Genomic DNA, 18,308 nt, shown 5'->3' on the forward strand with positions numbered 1-18,308 from the left:
ATCCCTGACAACACTAGACATTTCCCATTCTTCTCATTTTCTCCAGCTTAATTCGTGTAAAGTGGTATCTCGTTGTTCTTGACATTTACATTTCTCGGACAATGAATGAGTTCGAACATCCCCTCAGATGCATGTCAGTTTTTGGATTCTGCTGCTGCAAATTGCCTGTTCATACCCTTTACCCATTTTCCTGTAAAGGCTCCCATCCTTTTTCTTATTAGTTTACAGAATCTTCTTGCATATTATAGGTATTAGTCCCTTGTACATTATGAATATTACAAATAACTTCTCCCATTCTGATAAGTGTCTTAATGATCCGTTTTACTCTCCTTTTAATTTTGACATAATCAAACTAATGAATGTTCTGTTCTATGATCTGTGATTTTGAAGTCTTAAGAAGTTGTTCTCTGTCACAGAGATTTGAAGATAATCTCTGATTTTCTGCTGTTTACTTTATAAATGTATCTTTCACATCTAGAGTCCACCTTTGTGTGTGATGTTAGACGGAAATCTAGGTATATTTTGCTCTACACAGGGAGCCAGTTTTCCTGACACCATTTACTAAGTTTACCATCTTCCTCCCATTAATTTGGGTTGCTATTTTACCATTTTTTATAATTCCCCATATATTATATAATATTATATTGAATTCTGAATTCTCTCTTCTTGCGCCAATACTACACTTTAAAAAAATACATTATTTTGTGTTGCAGCCTGTCTTAATATCTGGTAAGGCAAGAAGCTTATTTCTTGCATCACCACTGGCCTGTTCTCCTTACCACTTACATCACCATGCAGGAAATACACTGGTCCTCTCCACCCTTAACAGGAACCATTTACCAACATCTGTTTCCTCCTGGTCTGGAGCCAGCCTTCATACTGAAAAAACATATCCTCATCCAGGAAGGGAAAGCCGAGCATGCCCAGTAAAATCTGCACAATGTCTTAGCTCAGTTTTTGTTCCTAGAAACTTCATTTCTCCCTATCAGCATACCTAAAACCAGCTACAGTAGCCCAGATGCTGGAGGTTTTGTTCTCTCTTTTTCATGCCCAGATGTTGGGAGTATGTGCCTGGAGCAGGGACTTCAGCAAGTCACCAAGAGTGTGGGCTTATTTTTGCTTCTTACAGCTCCATCTTTATCTTGTGCCTTTTATCTTTATAGTGCAAAGTGACCGGTCCACTTCCAGGCACCCCCATTCCAGGCGGGAAGAGAATAAAGTCCAAACATAATGCCCACACTTTTATTGACAAAACAGAAACTTCCTAAGGAAACGCAGCCACTAGGTTTCAGCTTACATCTTATGGATCACATGGCCACCCACAAGGACGGTGAACATCTTTATCCAAGTTACGTGCCACCCTGAGCAATAGTTGGGTTTGTGTGTTAATCAACAACTACATCTCAATTTTGCCCAGGCTGCCCTGTGTTGAGTTAGACAAGATCACAACACATCAAAACGTCTATTTCTGCCCCTGGCCCACACACCTCCCTTCTGATCTCCTGCTCACCCTTGAGCCTAAACCTGACCCAAGATGCTTCCAGGCTCTGCCAACAGGAGGAAGAAGCATGGGGCTTGGGGGACGCAGTTGGAAGGGCAGTGAAGAGCACACTGCTTCTCCTAAATTTTCACCATAGCTTTGGCAGATGTTAGATCAGCATATTGCCTTTAAAATTGTTGAAAGAAGTGTGCCTGGGTGGCTCAGTCGTTAGGCGTCTGCCTTCAGCTCGGGTCATGATCCCAGGGTCCTGGGATCGAGCCCCACATCGGGCTCCCTGCTCGACAGGAAGCCTGCTTCTCCCTCTCCCACTCCCCCTGCTTGTGTTCCCTCTCTCACTGTCAGATAAATAAATAAAATCTTTTAAAAAAATTGTTGGAAGGAACTAGAAACTCCCAAATGCCCATTTATGGTAAAAATGGGTAAATAAATTGGAGTACATTTACACAAAAGTATACAGTGCCATAATGAGAAGGGGATGTTTACAACTACAGACAAAAATCTGGATGAAGCACACAAATATAATACTGGGCAAAACAAGTCAAACACAAGATAATGCGCTGTGATTTTATTTGTGTACATTTATTGTATTTCCATAAATCTATATAAATAAATTTATATCTATTCATACAAAGTTTATAAATGAGCAAAACCAAAGGATGATGATAAAACTCAGGAAGGTCACTACACTTGGCAGGGGCAGTGACTGCAGGGGGACCCCTAGAAGATCTTCTGGGGAGATCTTGTCATATCCTACTGCCCTATCTGGGTGCCGGTTACAAGAGTGTCTTCTGTTTAGTGAAAATTCATCAAGTTTATAATGCTTTATACATTAATGCTTTATACATTTATAATGCTATAATACATTATTCTTCACTGAAAAGTTAATTTAAAAAATTGCTAAAAGGACGCCTATCCACAGACGCCCTTGGCTGTTTACCTACCATCCATTTTTCTCTTCTTTGATAACAGAATCTCCCTTTTATTCAGGGAGCAGCCCCTTTCCTCACGCCTACACTACTCAGGGGACTTTCTGATCTCAATCTCAGAACACGAACCCTGATTGGTGCAAATCAACCATGTGAATCCATTTCCCCTGGCCTGTGATTGGTTTAGGAAAGGACATGTGACCGAATTCTGACCAATAGGTATGAAGGGAATTCTTCTGGGGCTGTTTCTGGAAAAGTGTCATCTTTCTCTAGGATACTCACTACAGTCGTTGATCTTGAGGATGGTGAACCTACACGAAGGAGAACCAAGAGAAGCAGAAAGAAGTGGAACTGGAGACCTGACAGCCCTTGCCTGGAGCTGTCCTTACCTATATTTCTTGGTATGCAAAATCAAAACCTACTTAAGACAGCATGAATTTTCTCTTGTTGCCAAAAGCAGATTGACTAACAGCATCATTTTGGAAAATATACTCAAAATTGCCCCTCAGCTAGCATTCTGCTCTATTCCAGATTTTTCCCTTAATATTCCAACTTTGAACTATCTCCGTTACCTGCAATTATGTCAGTATTATTTGCCCCTGTTTTGCACCACACCACCCATCTTGAACTTGCTTACAGAGAGCAGTCAAAGCTGGGCTAAGTCCACATCTGTCACAGCACACTGGATATTAATCTTAGATTGGTGACCACCAAGAAGAAGAGATGAATCATTGGTGAGGTCAATGGCCCCAAACCTGGCACCCCAACCTTTGTAGAATGTCCCCCCAAATTGTTGTGAGGAGTTGTAAATGGCTGAGCACAAGGGAGATAATTATGATGAGTATCAATATATCAATCTGTCTACCCAACAGCCAGTTCTCACCCCCTTTTCCTTCTGGACAGAGACTGCACCCCACAATAGAGACTAAAAATGCCAGAAAACAATTTTTCCGGCTTCTCTTGCAGCAATGGGCATTAGGACTCTCTCCCACTGAGACCCAAAGAGAAGTCTGCAGAGGTGTGTGTGTGTGTGTGTGTGTGTGTGTGTGTGTGTGTGTGTGTGTGAGAGAGAGAGAGAGAGAGAGAGAGAGAGAAAGAGGGAGGGAGGGAGAGATGGGGGTTAGGGAGGGATCCTGGAGAAGAACTTTCTTTCCTTATAAAGAGAGCTCTGCTAGGAGAAGGTCTCCTTCCTGACTTTTGTCACAGTTGTGTGAGGCTGTGATGGCTGAAACTGTGGCAGCCATTTTATACCCAAGAGGTTACAAGCTTGAAGAAAAAAATCGGACATATTTTCTTACCCTTGCTAAAATGTAAGCTGAAGGAAGGCAGAGATTTTTTTAAAAATCTGTTTTGTGAATTACCCTATCCCAAGTGACTAGACTATTACCTGGCTTAGTATATCATCATTGAGTACATGAATGTGAGGATGTTAGAGAAGAAAGATGGAAAGAACCTGGACCCCCAGTGACGTCACTTAAGACATCACACTGACCATGTAACTGTCCTTGCCTTGAGTTTCTTGTTATGTGAAATACTAAATGTCCTTATTATGTAAGTCACCTTGAATCCGGTGTTTTGTTACCGATAAAATTCCCTAACGTAATTCCTTTCCTAGAATGTTCCATTTCTGGGGCACCTGCCTGGCTCAGTCAGTAGAGCATGTGACTCTTGATCTCAGAGTTGTCACTTCAAACCCCACCTTGGGCCTAGAGCTTACTTAAAAAGAAAACGTTCCATTTCCAAGATATTCCCTGGAGTGACTTTCTGTGTCCACTCCTGACCACGGGGAGTATGTATCTCGGGGGTTGAATCCACAGGTGAAGATCTTTACGTTGCAATCCTCTCATTTTATGGATGGAAAAACTGAGGTCCAGAAAGAACTGTTTTAAGAGTTTGCTCAGTCCTGTGTCATTGACTTCCATGCCCACAGCCTTCTTAGGGGCACTGCCCTGCCCACTGCAACTGGTGAAGGGATGATGGGGGGATTCAGGGGGTACTATGTGGCCCCGCCTTCCTTGGCCACAGCTGATTGGACCCAGAGTCGGCACCTGACCCATAGGCAGCCAATCAGGACTGAAGAAACGCCAGTAATTGGAGCTAGTTATCAGGGGCGTGCTATTGTAGGCCACATGCCCCCCAAATCTGAGGAGGAAATAGAGGATGCCCCTTGGAGAAAATGAGAAGAGGGAGACGTGAAAGGTCACTGCAGGAAAGAGAGCGAGAGAGATTCCACAGGCAGCTAGCTGCTTCTGGGCTGACATCTGACCATCCCAAGTCTTGGATATTCTTTTGATAACCGACTTCCCTTTTCTCCTCTGGCCGATAAGCAGCCCCTTTGCGTCCTCCACCAACAGGCGAATGATCTTCTTACACAGAAATCAGATCATGTCGCGGCGCCTGGGTGGCTCAGTCGGTTGAGCATCTGCCTTTGGCTCAGGTCATGATCCCGGGGTCCTGGAATCGAGCCCCGCGTCGGGCTCCCTGCTCAGCGGAGAGCCTGCTTCTCCCTCTCCCTCTGCCTGCCGCTCTACCTACTTGGGCTCTATCTTTCTGTCAAATAAATAAAAACCTTAAAAAAAAAAAAAAAAAGCAGGTCATATTGCCATCTGGCTTAAAAAACTCCAATGGCTTCCCAATCTCTTAGGGAAAACCATGAGGTTCCAGGTACACTGGTCTTCTTTCTGTTCCTGGGAAATGCCCAACCTGTCCCCATATCAGAGCCTTTGCCCTGTACTTCTGTCTGGAACACTGAGCCCCCAGATATCCACTGGGCTAGCCACTTGTCATTCTGTAGGACTCAGCTCAAATGCCACTTCCTCCTAGAGGCCCTTGATGTTAGTTTCTGATGAAACAAATTATCACATTTGGTATCTTAAAATAACATCAATTTACTCTTATTGTTCTGGAGGACGGAAGTCCCAAATGTTGCCACACTGGGCTAAAATAAAGACATAGACATGCAGGGCTGAATTCCTTCTGGAGGCTCGGAGGGAGAATCCATTCCTGTGCCTTTTCCGGCTCCTGGAGACCACCTACATTCCTAGGTTTATGGACCCTTCCTTCATCTTCAGAACCAGCTTAGCAGCATCTTCCAATCTCTCTCTCATTCCCACTGCCCCTCCCCCAAACTCTCTCTCTTTCTTTCTTTCTTTCTTTCTTTCTTTCTTTCTTTCTTTCTTTCTTTCTTTCTTTCTTTCTTTCTTTCTTTCTTTCTTTCTTTCTTTCTCTTTCTTTCTCTTTCTCTCTCTCTCTTCCTTCCTTCCTTTCTTTGTTTCTTTAAGATTTTATTCATTTATTTGAGAGAGAGAGACAGAGAGAGCAACAGAGATCACGAGCAGGGAGGAGAGAGATCATGACCTGAGTGGAAGGCAGACATTTAACCAACTGAGCCACCCAGGTGCCCCCCACCCCAACTCCTTCTTATAAGGACCCTTAGGATTACAATGGTTTCACCCAGAAAATCCAGGATCTTCTCACCACCTCAAGATCCTTAATCACAACTGTGAGGTCTCATTGCCATATAAACCCACATATTCCCAGGCTCCAGGGATTAGGCTGTGGACATCTTGGAGGTGCGGGTGAGGCATTATACCACCCTCCCACACCCTCCTTGACTATCTGATATAAATCGGTCCACTCCCCACAACAGTCCTCTTTCCTCCTGCTCTGTGCTCATTTTATTCATATCATAGGTAATGTATCCATCTACCTCTTTACTGTCTGCCTTCCCCTAGGAGAACGGGAGCCTTGTGAGGCAGGAAATTGTTCTTTTTTGCCTGTTGTAGTATCTCAGCATCTGAAAACTTCCTGGCACAAAATACTCACTCGATCAATATTTGTGAAGAAAATGTAAAGCAGGGGCACCTGGGTGGTTCAGTCGTTAAGCGTCTGCCTTTGGCTCAGGTCATGATCTCAGGACCCTGGGATCGAGCCCCGCATCGGGCTCCCTGCTCTGCAGGAAGCCTGCTTCTCCCTCTCCCCTGCTTGTGTTCCCTCTCTCTCTCAAAAAATAAATAAAATCTTAAAAAAGAAAGAAAGAAAGAAAGAAAATGCAAAGCAGCTTGAGTGGATCTCTGTCTCTTGCAAGTGAAATACCCCCAAAGAGCAAACACAATGGTGCAGAGGGGAGAAGTGACTTGCTCCTGGCTGCCTAGTCATTCAGTGAGTGGGGGACACCACATACGGAGCTCACTTCTCCTCAGATGCTTTATTTCTGGGACCAAATTTGGGTCATAGCTGCAGAACAAGGACAGTCTCTGGGCCTGAGGAAGGAAGCATGGAGGAGACTGAGGTGCAGCCCTCACCTTGGTCATTCTGGGAAACTCTCTCTAGGACCTGACTGGAAAGATAGGGTCAGCCCAGGGCTGGGAAGGGGGACCCTGATTCCAGGAGACTTGGGGAGGGGCTGGAGAGATTAACAACCCCAACATCCTCAGGAAGGAACAGGGAAAGAGTGTCACGGTTCCTGCAGGAGTGAGGACAGCAGAGGGTGGGGCACACCAGAATGCCAGGTCCTGGGATGCCTCATGAGTTGGACTGGATGGTGTCCTTGATCCACTTAGTGAATTGGCAGAGGTTGGTGTAGACGCCAGGTCTGTTGGGCTGGGCACAGGGAAAGTCTCCCCAGGACACGAGGCCCTGTAGGGAGCCATTGCAGATCACAGGCCCCCCGGAATCACCCTGTGGAGGAGAAAGGAGCTCAGAGAGGCAGAGATGTGGGGAGGTGGAGGGAGGGAGACACACAGGTGAAGAAAGTCCAGGGAGGCAAGAGATAGAGACATAGAGGTAAAAAAGTAGAGGGGTGAAGAGACACAAAGACAGAGAGGGAGACAGAGATAAGACACACACACAGAGAGGAAATGTTAACATTTCCCTGTAAGTCCCACTTTGAGAAGTTCCATTTGTCCTCTCCACCCAACGCCACCTCTTCCGTGTGTCTCCCTCACTGGGTCTCTCTGTCCCTATTTGTCTTTCTCTATTCCAACCTTCGAGCACTGTATTTCTCCTACTGAGCACACTTGACATGGCTTCCTTTCCCTTCCTCATTCTTGGCCGGCCCTCGGCACCAACCCGTCTTGTACTTACACCTCACCTTTGCAGAGAGGCAGCTCTCTGGCCCCTGAAGGATGAGGCTTTCTCATCCTGGGCACCACTGACACTGGGGCTAGATCATTCTTCGTTGTGGCGGCCGTCCTGTGCATTGTAAGATGCTCAGCAGCATCATTGACCTCTATGCATTAGATGCCAGTCACGGCCTTCCTCCCCCAGGCATAACTGTGATAACAAAAACTATTGCCAGGTATTGTCATATGTCCCCCGGGGGTGGGGGGGGGCAGGTTGAGGACTGCTTCCTTGGGTTGCCCATCCTTAACTCCCCAAACTCCTGCAGCTACTCTCCTATAATAATACCACTCTTTACCATCATTTCTTATGTATGTTTATGCAAGATACTAGTATCAGTTATAAAGAAATCCAGAGCCCAACTTCTTTCTGTGTTAGCAGACTCTATTTCAAGGCAAAAGAGCCTGCCTGGGTGCACCTCTAAATTTCAACTGTCTGGCGACTTAATTTTTCTCATTATATTTTGTTTAATATCCCTGCAGAGTTTCCTTTGAGAGGCAGTTAGTTAACTGCCCTGAGCTTGGCTCCTCATCTGTAAAATAGAGCTATAGTAATAGTGGCTAAGTGAGTTAATGAGCCAGTGTATGTGAACCACATAAAGCAGGGCCCACGTTATTATTATTATAGTATTAGTGTTGTTATTACGTTTTGCTCTGAGTGGCCACACCCTGACCACATGCTGGTATGAAAAGCTAATTGAGGTCTGCAAAATGAAAAACAAGGTGCTAAACTTGGTTCCAGAAAAGCTAAATGGTTTTAAATGCTGACATTTGAGGGGCGCCTGTCTGGCTCAGTTGGTGGACCGCCCAACTCTTGATCTCAAGGTCGAGTTTGAGCCCCAGGTGGGCTCGAATAAAATAAAAATCTTTTGGGGGCACCTGGGTGGCTCAGTCATTAAGCGTCTGCCTTCGGCTCAGGTCATGATCCCGGGGTCCTGGGATGGAGCCCCGCATGGGGCTCCCTGCTCAGCGGGGAGCCTGCTTCTCCCTCTCCCACTCCCCCTGCTTGTGCTCTCTGTCTCGCTGTGTCTCTCTCTGTCAAATAAATAAAAATAAAATCTTTAAAAAAATAAAAATAAATTAAAATCTTTTTAAAGAATGCCGACATTCAAATTAGACGTGCTTTCTTCTGATACAAATCCCTCTGCCCATTTCTCTATCCAGATGTGCGTGTTTCCATATCGGGTGGGGACAAAGATGACATTGGGAAGTTGCTACAATCCTCTAGGTTTATAAAATTGGGGGGGGAGGAACTCTTTCGCAGCCATCGGAATGGGACAGGAGTGCCGTCTGAGGCCATAGCTTCCTTAGTAATTGCCAATATTACTGAAGTGTTCGTCCTGCCAGCAGAGAGCACCCTAATTTACATCATTCTAGAACACTTGAGGGCCTGAATACAGGGGAAGGTCCTGATCCCTGCAACAGTTTACTTTTAATTTGTCATCCTCAACAGATAGAGCTTCCATGAGGACACAGAGAAGCTCTGTGTTGGGAATCAAGGAATATTTGTTGAACATTGGTCCCCACCCATCTCTCCAGGCTCAACTCTTACTGCGTCCACCCCCGCCAACTCAGTTCCCCAAACATTCTGGCTTTTTCTGTCCTTTGAGCCAGCCAAACTCCTCCCTGCTGCAGGGCCTTTGCACATGCTTTTCCTTCCCTTAACCTTTGCAAGGCTGGCTCCTTTATGTCATTCAGTCTCTACCCGCCTCTACCCTCTACCCACCTCCCAACCACCCTTTTGAATATTGCCCCTCATCACTCACTATCATAAAACTATGTTTTATTCTCTGCATAGTTTTTACCAGTCTCTGAAATTACCCTATTTATGCATTTTCTTGACCATTGGGGTTTTTAAAATAATTTTATTTTTTATTTTATTTTAAGTAATCTCTATACCCAACGTGGGGCTTGAACTCACAACCCTGAGATCAAGAATCGCCTGCTCTTCCAACTGAGCCAGCCAGGCACCCCAACCATTAGGGTTTTTTACCCTTTTGCCCCTCCAGCCCTTCCAACAAACTTGCAGTCAAGCCTCTTTATTAAACATTCTCTTTTTTTTCAAATACCTGGCAAAGTTTTTGTTTTCCTTCCTCAAGACAGTTTACTAGCATTTGTCAGAAGACTTTTATACTATAAATTTTGTGGGGACAAGATACTTAACTGCCATCTGCCTGAAATTTGCTAAAATAGACAACACTGTGATATCTATTCCATGAAGATTGCCCCCTTAGCAGTGATATCTGTATACAGTGCACAACCTGCCCAACCATATAAAGCAGACTTGATCTCTCCCCCTAGACCAGTGCTGTCTAATATGGTAGCCACTAGTCACATGGGGCTGTAGAGCGCTTGAAACATGGCTAGCCCAAACTGAGATATGCTGTCGTGTGATGCACATTGGATCTCACAGACTTACTATTAAAAAAAAAAGAATGTAACATATCTCATTTATAATTGTTTTATATTAACTACATTTTGAAATCATGCTACTTGGGATACATGGGGTTAAATAGAATTTATTACTAAGATAGTGAAGTTTACCTGCTTCTTTTTCACTTTTTAAAATGTAGCTACTAGAAAATTTAAAATGACATGTATGACTCACATTATATTTCTATTGGACAGGGCTGGGTTCCCAGCACTTAGCAAGGTTTCAGATTACACAGTTGGCACTCAGGGTGTCTCTGCTGCATGAATGTAGAAGTCTTGAGCCTTACCTGGCAGGAATCTCTGCCCGCCTCATCACCAGCGCAGAACATAGTGGAATCTATCTGTCCTGGATAAGCCTCTTTACACCTGTTGGTACTTAGCACAGTGATGTTCAAGCACTGGAGGACCTTGGGGAATTTAACTGTCAGAAACACACACAAGCAGGGCCACTGTGAGCAACGGAGAAAGATGGGGAGGGGCAGTGCTCAGAGGCAGAGAGGGGGAGAAGGCAGACATGGGTGGGCATCAAGAGGGACCTAGACGCTCACCGTGGGGGCTGCTGGTTGTTCCCCAGCCAGAAACCAAGCAGCTGGTCCCAGCAGTGGGACAGTGGGAGGAGATGTTGATGGGCTTAACAGCCTGAGTCTGACGGATTCTTCTGTTCAGTTTGATGAGCATGAGGTCATTGGAGTGGCCAGGATGGGAATAGCCAGGATGTGGGATAGATTTGATCCCTTTGAACAACTGCTGCCCAGTTTCATAAACGGGCGACAAGGAATGGTGTCCAAGACGAATTCTGTAAAATCTAAAGAAGATGGTGCAGATTACTAGCAACCCTGATCCCTATGCCCATATCCAGTGCTGAGCACACCCCAAATCTAGTCCCAACCCCGTCCTCACCCCATCCCATCCCCAACCCGAATCCTTTCCCCACACATAAACCACCACCTCTGCATTCCCAACCCTGATCTAACCACCCCAACCTCAAACCCAACCCTCCACCCCCCCAATAACTCTAATCCCAACCCCATCCTCAATCCTACATCCATTCCCACCCCAGCCCTAACCCATCCCCATGTACCTCCACCCATCTCCAATTCTCCTAATGGCATCTCTGTTCCAGACCATCAGCATACTCATGCCCAGCCCCAAATCCAACCCATTTACATCCCTGACCCTAGCCCTAATTCTTCGCCCACCCTCAAACCATCAACACGTGCATTCCCAACTCCAAATCCAGCCATCTCCAGTACCATTCGTAAAGCTAAGCCCAACCCCATCTTCAAGCCCACAGCTATTTCCAATCCCAATACCATTTTCATCTCTACCCTACCCCATCCCAAACTCTAAAGCCAGTCTGAATCACAACTCCGTTCCAAACCACTCAACATATGCACTCCTCACCCCAAATCCACCACATCTCTAACTCCCACCCCTTACCACAATCTTCTCCCCAGCCTAACCCTGCTCTCCACCCCAACTCCATCCTTGATCCCATCCCAACTGTACCCCTTTCTCATTCGCGCCGCACACTCACCTCCATGCCCCTCCCGCTCGCCCCTGCCCTGCCCAGCCCTGCTCAGCCTTGCTCTTGGAGCCCCACTCACGGCTTCCGGCAGTGGGCCGCTGTGAGCAGCCACTGCGGATTCACCAGCACGGCCCCACAGTAGAGTTGGCTGGCCGGCAGCAACAGCGCACCCTGCCACGGCTGGGCGTGCATCTCGCAGTCGGTCCCATTCACAATGCGGCTGCTGCTGCTTCCTTCGTCTGCCCTGGTGTCCTCCTGGGCCCCAGCTCCAGTGTCCCGGGTGCTTCCAGAGGACCCAGTGTCGGAGGGGTTGTTGCAGGAGGTAACATCATTTGCAAGAACAGGCTCTGGGGGCCGAAAACGGGAGGGGCTTGGGATAGGGGCGGAGCTTGGGCTCAGCGGGTGGGTCTTAGATCCAAGAGGTGGGACCCTCCAGAGGTCGTCTCACCCCCGAAAGACTCTTATATTGAGGAGGGGATCGGGCTCAGGGCTTTAGGGGCGGAGCCTGGAGTCTAAGGGTGAAACCTGGAAGAGGGGCAAGGCTTAGAACTCAAGGACAGAGTCCAGGATCAGGTGGTTTACTGGACTCTGCACCTCAAGGTTCCTGGGAGTGGCTAGAGCTCAGTGGGCGGGGCCAAGGCAGGTAAAATTGTACATTCTCAGGGGCGGAGCCAAGGTTCAGGGGGCGGAACCTGGGAATGGGCCGGTGACCAGGGCTTTAGTGGTGGGACCTCGGCTCAAGAAGTGGGGTCAGGCCTCAGCGAATGAGGTCAGGGCTGGAGGGGGCAGTTTGAGAGGCCAGGGTCACGTGGGGAGATCGAGTCTATAAAGAGCCCAGACTTCGGGCAGGGAGGTAGGGGCTGGGTTCTAGGAGCTGCCTACAGGACCGGAAGTGGACCGTGGCCAAAACGGGGAGAGCCATCGAGGTGGGGCCTGGCTTGCGGGGCTGGGGGGTGCACAGCCCAAGGGGACCCTGACTGTGGATAAAATCTGGAGTAGCAGTGCAGCGGAGGAAAGGGGGGCAGAGTTAGAGCCTCTGGGCGGAGGGAGAGTTGGGGGAACAGAACCAGGAAAGTGCTCAGCTAGAGGGGCCCGATGGCGACAGAAAACAAGGCTCATTTTGAATTCTCAAACACGAACGTTCACCTCCTGAATCCTCCTGGCAATACCCTCCCCTCTACAGCCAGACAGAGATACTCCACTCCATCGCCCGCCCCCCATAGTCTGTGTACTTGTTCATATTCTTGCTGATGACCCACAGATGCCAAGCGCCTGGCGCACACACTCCAGGAAACACGCACACAACTGCTGTCACAGATAAGCACACACACAGTTGCATGAGAGGCACACCGTCTCCACCGGGGTAGCTACGGGCGCGGCTCCGGCTCACGGTGCACACACTTTCCAGGCAAGCACACTAGGCAGCAGCCTCACAAGATCTCGCGCACCCACGCAGTGTCTCAGGGACGTGTGTGCATCTATGTGGAGACCAGCACAGGCTCTTCCGCACACGGGCACGTTGGCATGGTGACAACAGTACCCTCAGTAAGCCCAGCAGGGCACAGTGCAAGTGACCTAGCATCATCCATCTTCACACACCCACCACCTCATAGTGACAGACACTTCAGCACACCCAATCCCTTAAGGCAGGGATGGAAACTCCACCCACGCAGTTGCCCCATTACACAGACAGTCCCCTATAAACATGCAGTCACAATCACCCCGACATAGAACCTCAAGCGATCACACAGCCCAGATAGAGCCACACATAGTCCTGCACTCAGCGGCAATCACGCAGCCCCAAACCGTTCCTTACCGGCAAGCACCTGGCTGCGCGTTTTCACCATAACAAGCACTTTTGTTACAAGAACTCCAGATACCCTCAGTCACACAGAGCCACACACATAGTGTGCATACAATTACTTGCACAGACATTGAGTCACACACCATCCTAAACGCACACACGCCTAGTCACACAATCACACACACAGGCTCCAAGCGAGTGCACCAGTTACAAGCAGTCACTTGATCTGGGGAAAGGCACCCCCCCCAAAACACACACAGTGACAGGCACACAGCCGCACACAATCGCCCAAACATGAATACGGACTCAGACTCACAGTCACCCAGTCCTAGAGCCATACCCCATCACACAGAGGGCCCCTGGGACAAACACTCCAATGTCACTCAGAGAGTCACCCACAGCCCCACCCACAGTTAGCTGACAGGTGCACAACAGGGGTTCTGGTTACCTGTCACCCCCAGAATCAGGGCTGTGATCAGGGCACCGACCATCCACATCCAGGAGTGTCCTGCTGGAGCCATGGCCACTGCACCTTGTGGGGAGGACAAAGGGCAGGGAGGCCCGGGTGATTCTGGGAGCCCTTACCCTACCTCCCTTCCTTCTTTGCCCCATTTCCCAGGGCAGAAAGGAACCACAAGGACATTGCCCCCCAACCCGGAGCCTACAGACTTCAGAGGAGCAGACATCCAGCCCCCTCCAGTTGGGCAAAGAGGGAGGATAAAGAGAGAGTAGTGGTGCATCCAAGACCAGAGCCAGACGCAGACACCTCTCCCTCTCCCTGTCCTCTTCCCCAGGCCTCACCTGCCGAATCCCCCAGGTAGGGTGTGGGGAACCCACTCCCAGCTCAGCGACAGACTTCTCAGGCTTGTGCCGTCCTGCAGCCACCTCCTCCTCGGCTCTGGGCACTCAGCCTGAGTTATAACCACCCACTGATCCCTGGGGCGCATTCCCAGGTAGTGAGGCGCCCTGCCAGGCCTCAGCAATCACTCCTCCTGCTTCCCCCCACCTCCACCCCCAGAGCGCCCCCCACCCAGTCCCAAAGGCCACTCCCTACTTCCCTGGCAGGAGGGAGGGTTGGAAGGGATCTCCGCAGGACTGGCCCATCCTGCCCTGAACCCCTTTCCCCCCAGCCTCAAGCTCATGCTTCTCACCAGCTCTGGGGGGGTCTTCTTGGTGCCTGGATTTTTCTTTATTTTCTGTGTTCTTCACTCTTTCTGCTTCTCTCCGTCCCACCTTATTATCTTCCCATCTTTTTTTTAAGCTTAATTTATTTATTTATTTGAGAGAGAGAATGAGATAGAGCATGAGAAGGGGGAGGGTCAGAGGGAGAAGCAGACTCCCCGCTGAGCAGGGAGCCCGATGCGGGACTTGATCCCGGGACTCCAGGATCATGACCTGAGCCGAAGGCAGTCGCTCAACCAACTGAGCCACCCAGGCGCCCCGATTCTCTCTCTTTTTAATGATTCTGAGTGGTGCATATGTCAACATACCTTAGAATTCTGGTCTTTTGTTCCTTTACTTTTCCTCTGCCTTTTTTTTTTCCTTTACAGCTTTGAGGTGGAATCAGGTTACAATAAACTGTGCATATTTAATGTGTAGGATTTGATGAGGTCTGACACACATCACCACCGATAGTGAGCATATCCATCACTCCATTTATGCGTCTGTGATTCTCCATCTCTGTCTCTATACCTCAGAGTTTCTCTTGTATCTTTCCTTCTCTGTCGCCGCTCTTTCCTCTGCGACTCTACCCTTCTCAGTCTCCCTCTGTTTTTATCCCCTCCCCCTGCCACTGGCTCCAAGTACCTGTATCTCTGCATCTTTGTGTCCCTCTGTCTCCCTTGCGTTGCGTTTGGAGTAGAGAAGACTCAGGCCACTTTGCCAAAAGGATCCCTCATCCCTCCTCCTGCCCCTCATCATGGGGCAAAAGGGGGTAGGGATCTAGTCTGGGGGCCCCCTGCAGAGGACTTGGCTGGGCTGGTGCAGCCAGGCGTGGGTGAGAGGGTTGGGCAGGGCCACCTGTTGATGCGGAAAGAGGCCAAGAGGCCAGGATGGGGGGTGGGTGGCTCCTGGCCCTTTGGGAAATGGGGCACTGGGTGGGGATCCCAAAAGGTGGCTTCTGTCTCACCAGTCCTGGGCCATCTGGAGCTGCCCCTCCCCACCTTTTCTCCATTCGGCCTCTTTTTTCTGTCTGGCCCTGACTCTCTGAATCCGTCTCTAACTGTGTTTCCAAGTGTCTGACCTGCTGGGATGTAGGAGCCAAACACTCACTTAACAGCTATGTCCTGAGCAGCCCCTGCGAGCCAGACTGAGGTCCACCCATGAACAAAATGGACTCCTGGAGATGCTGCTGTCCTCGTGGAACTCACATTCCTTGGGGGCAGAACCGAGCTGAATTGCTCACTTCTGTAAACTGGTACCTGCTGAACCAAAGGTTTTAGAGCCTTTGATCCTGGCTTCAGGGTACAGGGGAAAAAAACTGTTCTGAAGTTTGTTTTGATTACTGCGATTCATATTGCACACATGGAAGTGACAAATCCAGCAACCCACTTCTTCCTTAATCTTTCAAGGTTGGCTTACAACCCTTTTAATTCTAGATATGCCTCTTTATTCCAGATAGGTCTTCACAATAATGTTTGGTCTCATTTACAAACTCAGTTAATTAAGTATCTTCAAACATTTTAAACTACATTTCTATTTTTTAAAAAGATTGTATTTATTTATTTGAAAGAGAGAGAGGGAACAAGCAAGGTGAAGGGCAGAGGAAGAAGCGGACTCCCTGCTGAGCAGGGAGCCCAATGCAGGGCTCGATCCCAGGACCCCGAGATCATGACTTGAGCCGAAAGCAGTTGCTTAACCGACTGAGCCACCCAGGCGTCCCTAAACTACCTTTCTAAAACCAACACATTCAATCTCTTCTGGAAGCCCTTCAGTTTTTAGACAAACCTCCCAGAACATTTAGGTAAATTTATACATCTATGCATATTACACGTGTAAATATGATCAACTTGATATTCTTTCAAGTATCCCAACACTGGCTATAAATTTAGTATGACACCAACTTAAAAATCACAGACCAATGACGTTTTCCAAGCTGAACTCAGGAGACTGTCTCTGTAACAGATAAAATTCTGTTAGACATACAAGCACCTTAACATGCAGAGAGTTTGCTTCAAAAAAAGATTCATGTTAAGCCTTTAAACATGTCTATGCTCAACTTGAGAATGTACCGGAATTGAAAGAAGACTACCCTATGGCTGAGCAGTCAGGACCTGAAACTCTGGCACTAACCCCTTGGCATTCATATGTCGGCTTGGCCGAATTTTACTCTCTGTGAAACTTTGGGCAAATCAAGGATCCTCTCTGTGTCCCAGTTTCCCCTGTCTGTAACATCGAAAGAATAATGGTACTTAGTTCACAGGTGTGCTATGAAGATTAAATATGTTAATGTATAAAGCTCTTAGACCAGCGCCTGGCATGTACTAAGTAAGTGTTTGTTATTCATCATATCTGTAAAAGAAGCTAATTCTCTGTTAATGAACTGAAGTTGATTTTGCTCTGGACATTTGTTGACTGGTTCCTGCTGGTGACTCTGGTGCATTACACGGCCCTATTTACCATCCAAAACCTTTATGAAGGGATGGGTCAAGGCGGGCCCAGGCCGTTCACATGACTTAGTATTTCCACATACACATAAAAATCAGCCACTCCCTCCCATCATGTGGCTTGATCAACTTTCACCTTGCTTTGGTTCTTAAGACATGTGCTTTTCCTCCAAATCTGAAGATCTTTGCAACTGAGGGACTCCGTTCTTTTAAATTACTCCCTCTGTCTTTGGACCACATAACTCTCCCATCGCAGAATGACACACGATTGACTTTGAACATCTCCTAGGATGAGGTTGCTCTGTTTAATAACGTTTGATTTCGTTCTACGCTGCACTGGGCAAAAATAAGGTTGCAATAAATATCGAAACAAATGAATTGTTGTCTCTGATTCTCCTTCTGTTCCCAAATATTTCTCTGCTTCTAAATCCAGCCCCCATGTAGGGCTGTCTTTTCCCTCTCTCTGTCTCTGAGAGCCCCTACCTGTCCCACTTCCCTTCCTGGGAGGACCCCTGGCTTAGAGGTTATTTTGCCTTCCTCACGGATGATACGGTGGAGGTTGTAGGGAAAGAAGATTTCTCTGAGGACAGGACAGCCCTGGGACTTGGGGGTAGAGGCGTGTACATCAGTTAGGGATCGTGCTTGGTGCACGTCTGTGGGAGCAGCCCAGAAAGCATGCAGAAGCCTGGGGCTTGCCCAGCTGGGCCTGTCTGCTCCCCTCATTTCTCCGGGGACCTCCAGTCTCTCCTCCTCCCTGCCCATTGCTGTCCCCTCAAATGGACTGCAGCAAGATCTTTCTAGTACACAGATCTGACCCTGTCGTTTTCTCAAAGCCCTCAGGATCAAGGCCAAGTGCTTCTTCCTGGCACTCAAGGCCAGCCCTGTCTTCCACTGACCTCCATTATGACTCTGAATGTCATCCACCCGACCTTCTCCATATGGTGAACTCGTAAGCAGCCTCCTTCTCCAGACCGCCTAGCCCCAGCTCAGCCCTCTTCTTTCCCTGCGCCATCACTTCAACCTCCTCCCTGGCCTCCAGTCTCTCCCCTCTGGTTCATCCTGTACATGGTCCCAGGGCTGCTCTTGTTCACAAGCCTTCCGTGGCTCCCCAGTGCCCTCAGGAGAAAGTTTTACCTCTCAACCTGGGGGTCTGGGTCCTTTGGGATCTGGCCCCGGCTCTGTTCTCCCACCTTCTCTCCCACCCCCTACCCACACACAGTGGTCTCCCAGCCCTCTGCCCCCACTTCTCCCACGGCTAGAAAAGGAGTTTAAGGGGGAGAGCCCCCATGAAGGCTAGCACAAGATGGAGTACTCACGGACGTCTTCCTGGAGGGAAGGAGAAATGAAATTGGGCTGTAAAAGGGAACGAAGACTATCTGGACTTGAGACAG

At 48.3% G+C, this 18,308-nt stretch overlaps 1 protein-coding gene across 8 annotated transcripts; it reads right to left on the bottom strand.

Annotated features, from left to right (window-relative positions):
• Positions 1–2,088: 2,088 nt before the first annotated feature.
• On the bottom strand, positions 2,089–18,246 carry KLK5 (kallikrein related peptidase 5). Of its 8 annotated transcripts, XM_035724875.1 has the most exons (8): positions 18,234–18,246; positions 16,390–16,426; positions 15,584–15,735; positions 13,761–13,844; positions 11,588–11,855; positions 10,529–10,785; positions 10,268–10,401; positions 5,752–7,107 (listed from the first exon to the last, which is right to left on the bottom strand). In XM_035724875.1, exons 4-8 carry the CDS (start codon positions 13,831–13,833, stop codon positions 6,952–6,954), a joined length of 888 nt encoding a protein of 295 aa, XP_035580768.1. In that variant the 5' UTR covers positions 13,834–13,844; positions 15,584–15,735; positions 16,390–16,426; positions 18,234–18,246; the 3' UTR covers positions 5,752–6,951. The 8 variants fall into 8 exon arrangements, with proteins under 8 accessions (XP_035580770.1, XP_035580768.1, XP_035580765.1 ...); XM_035724872.1 differs by having other exon boundaries at positions 15,584–17,253; positions 18,234–18,244; XM_035724873.1 differs by lacking the exon at positions 18,234–18,246 and adding an exon at positions 17,054–18,116 and having other exon boundaries at positions 15,584–16,426.
• Between the last annotated feature and the right edge of the window lie 62 nt (positions 18,247–18,308).

The sequence above is a fragment of the Zalophus californianus genome, chromosome 17, assembly GCF_009762305.2.
Source record: "Zalophus californianus isolate mZalCal1 chromosome 17, mZalCal1.pri.v2, whole genome shotgun sequence".
Lineage (NCBI taxonomy): Eukaryota > Metazoa > Chordata > Mammalia > Carnivora > Otariidae > Zalophus > Zalophus californianus.

Bases quoted from the DNA above. Each gene is read 5' to 3' on its own strand.
- KLK5 (XM_035724875.1), bottom strand. From the start codon at position 13,833: ATGGCTCCAGCAGGACACTCCTGGATGTGGATGGTCGGTGCCCTGATC. The intron at 10,786-11,587 runs GTGAGTGGGGCT...CATCTTCTTTAG, and splicing joins GCGGCCCACTGCCGGAAGCC to ATTTTACAGAATTCGTCTTG. The intron at 7,108-10,267 runs GTAAGGCTCAAG...TCTCCTCCACAG, and splicing joins CGGGCAGAGATTCCTGCCAG to GGTGATTCCGGGGGGCCTGT.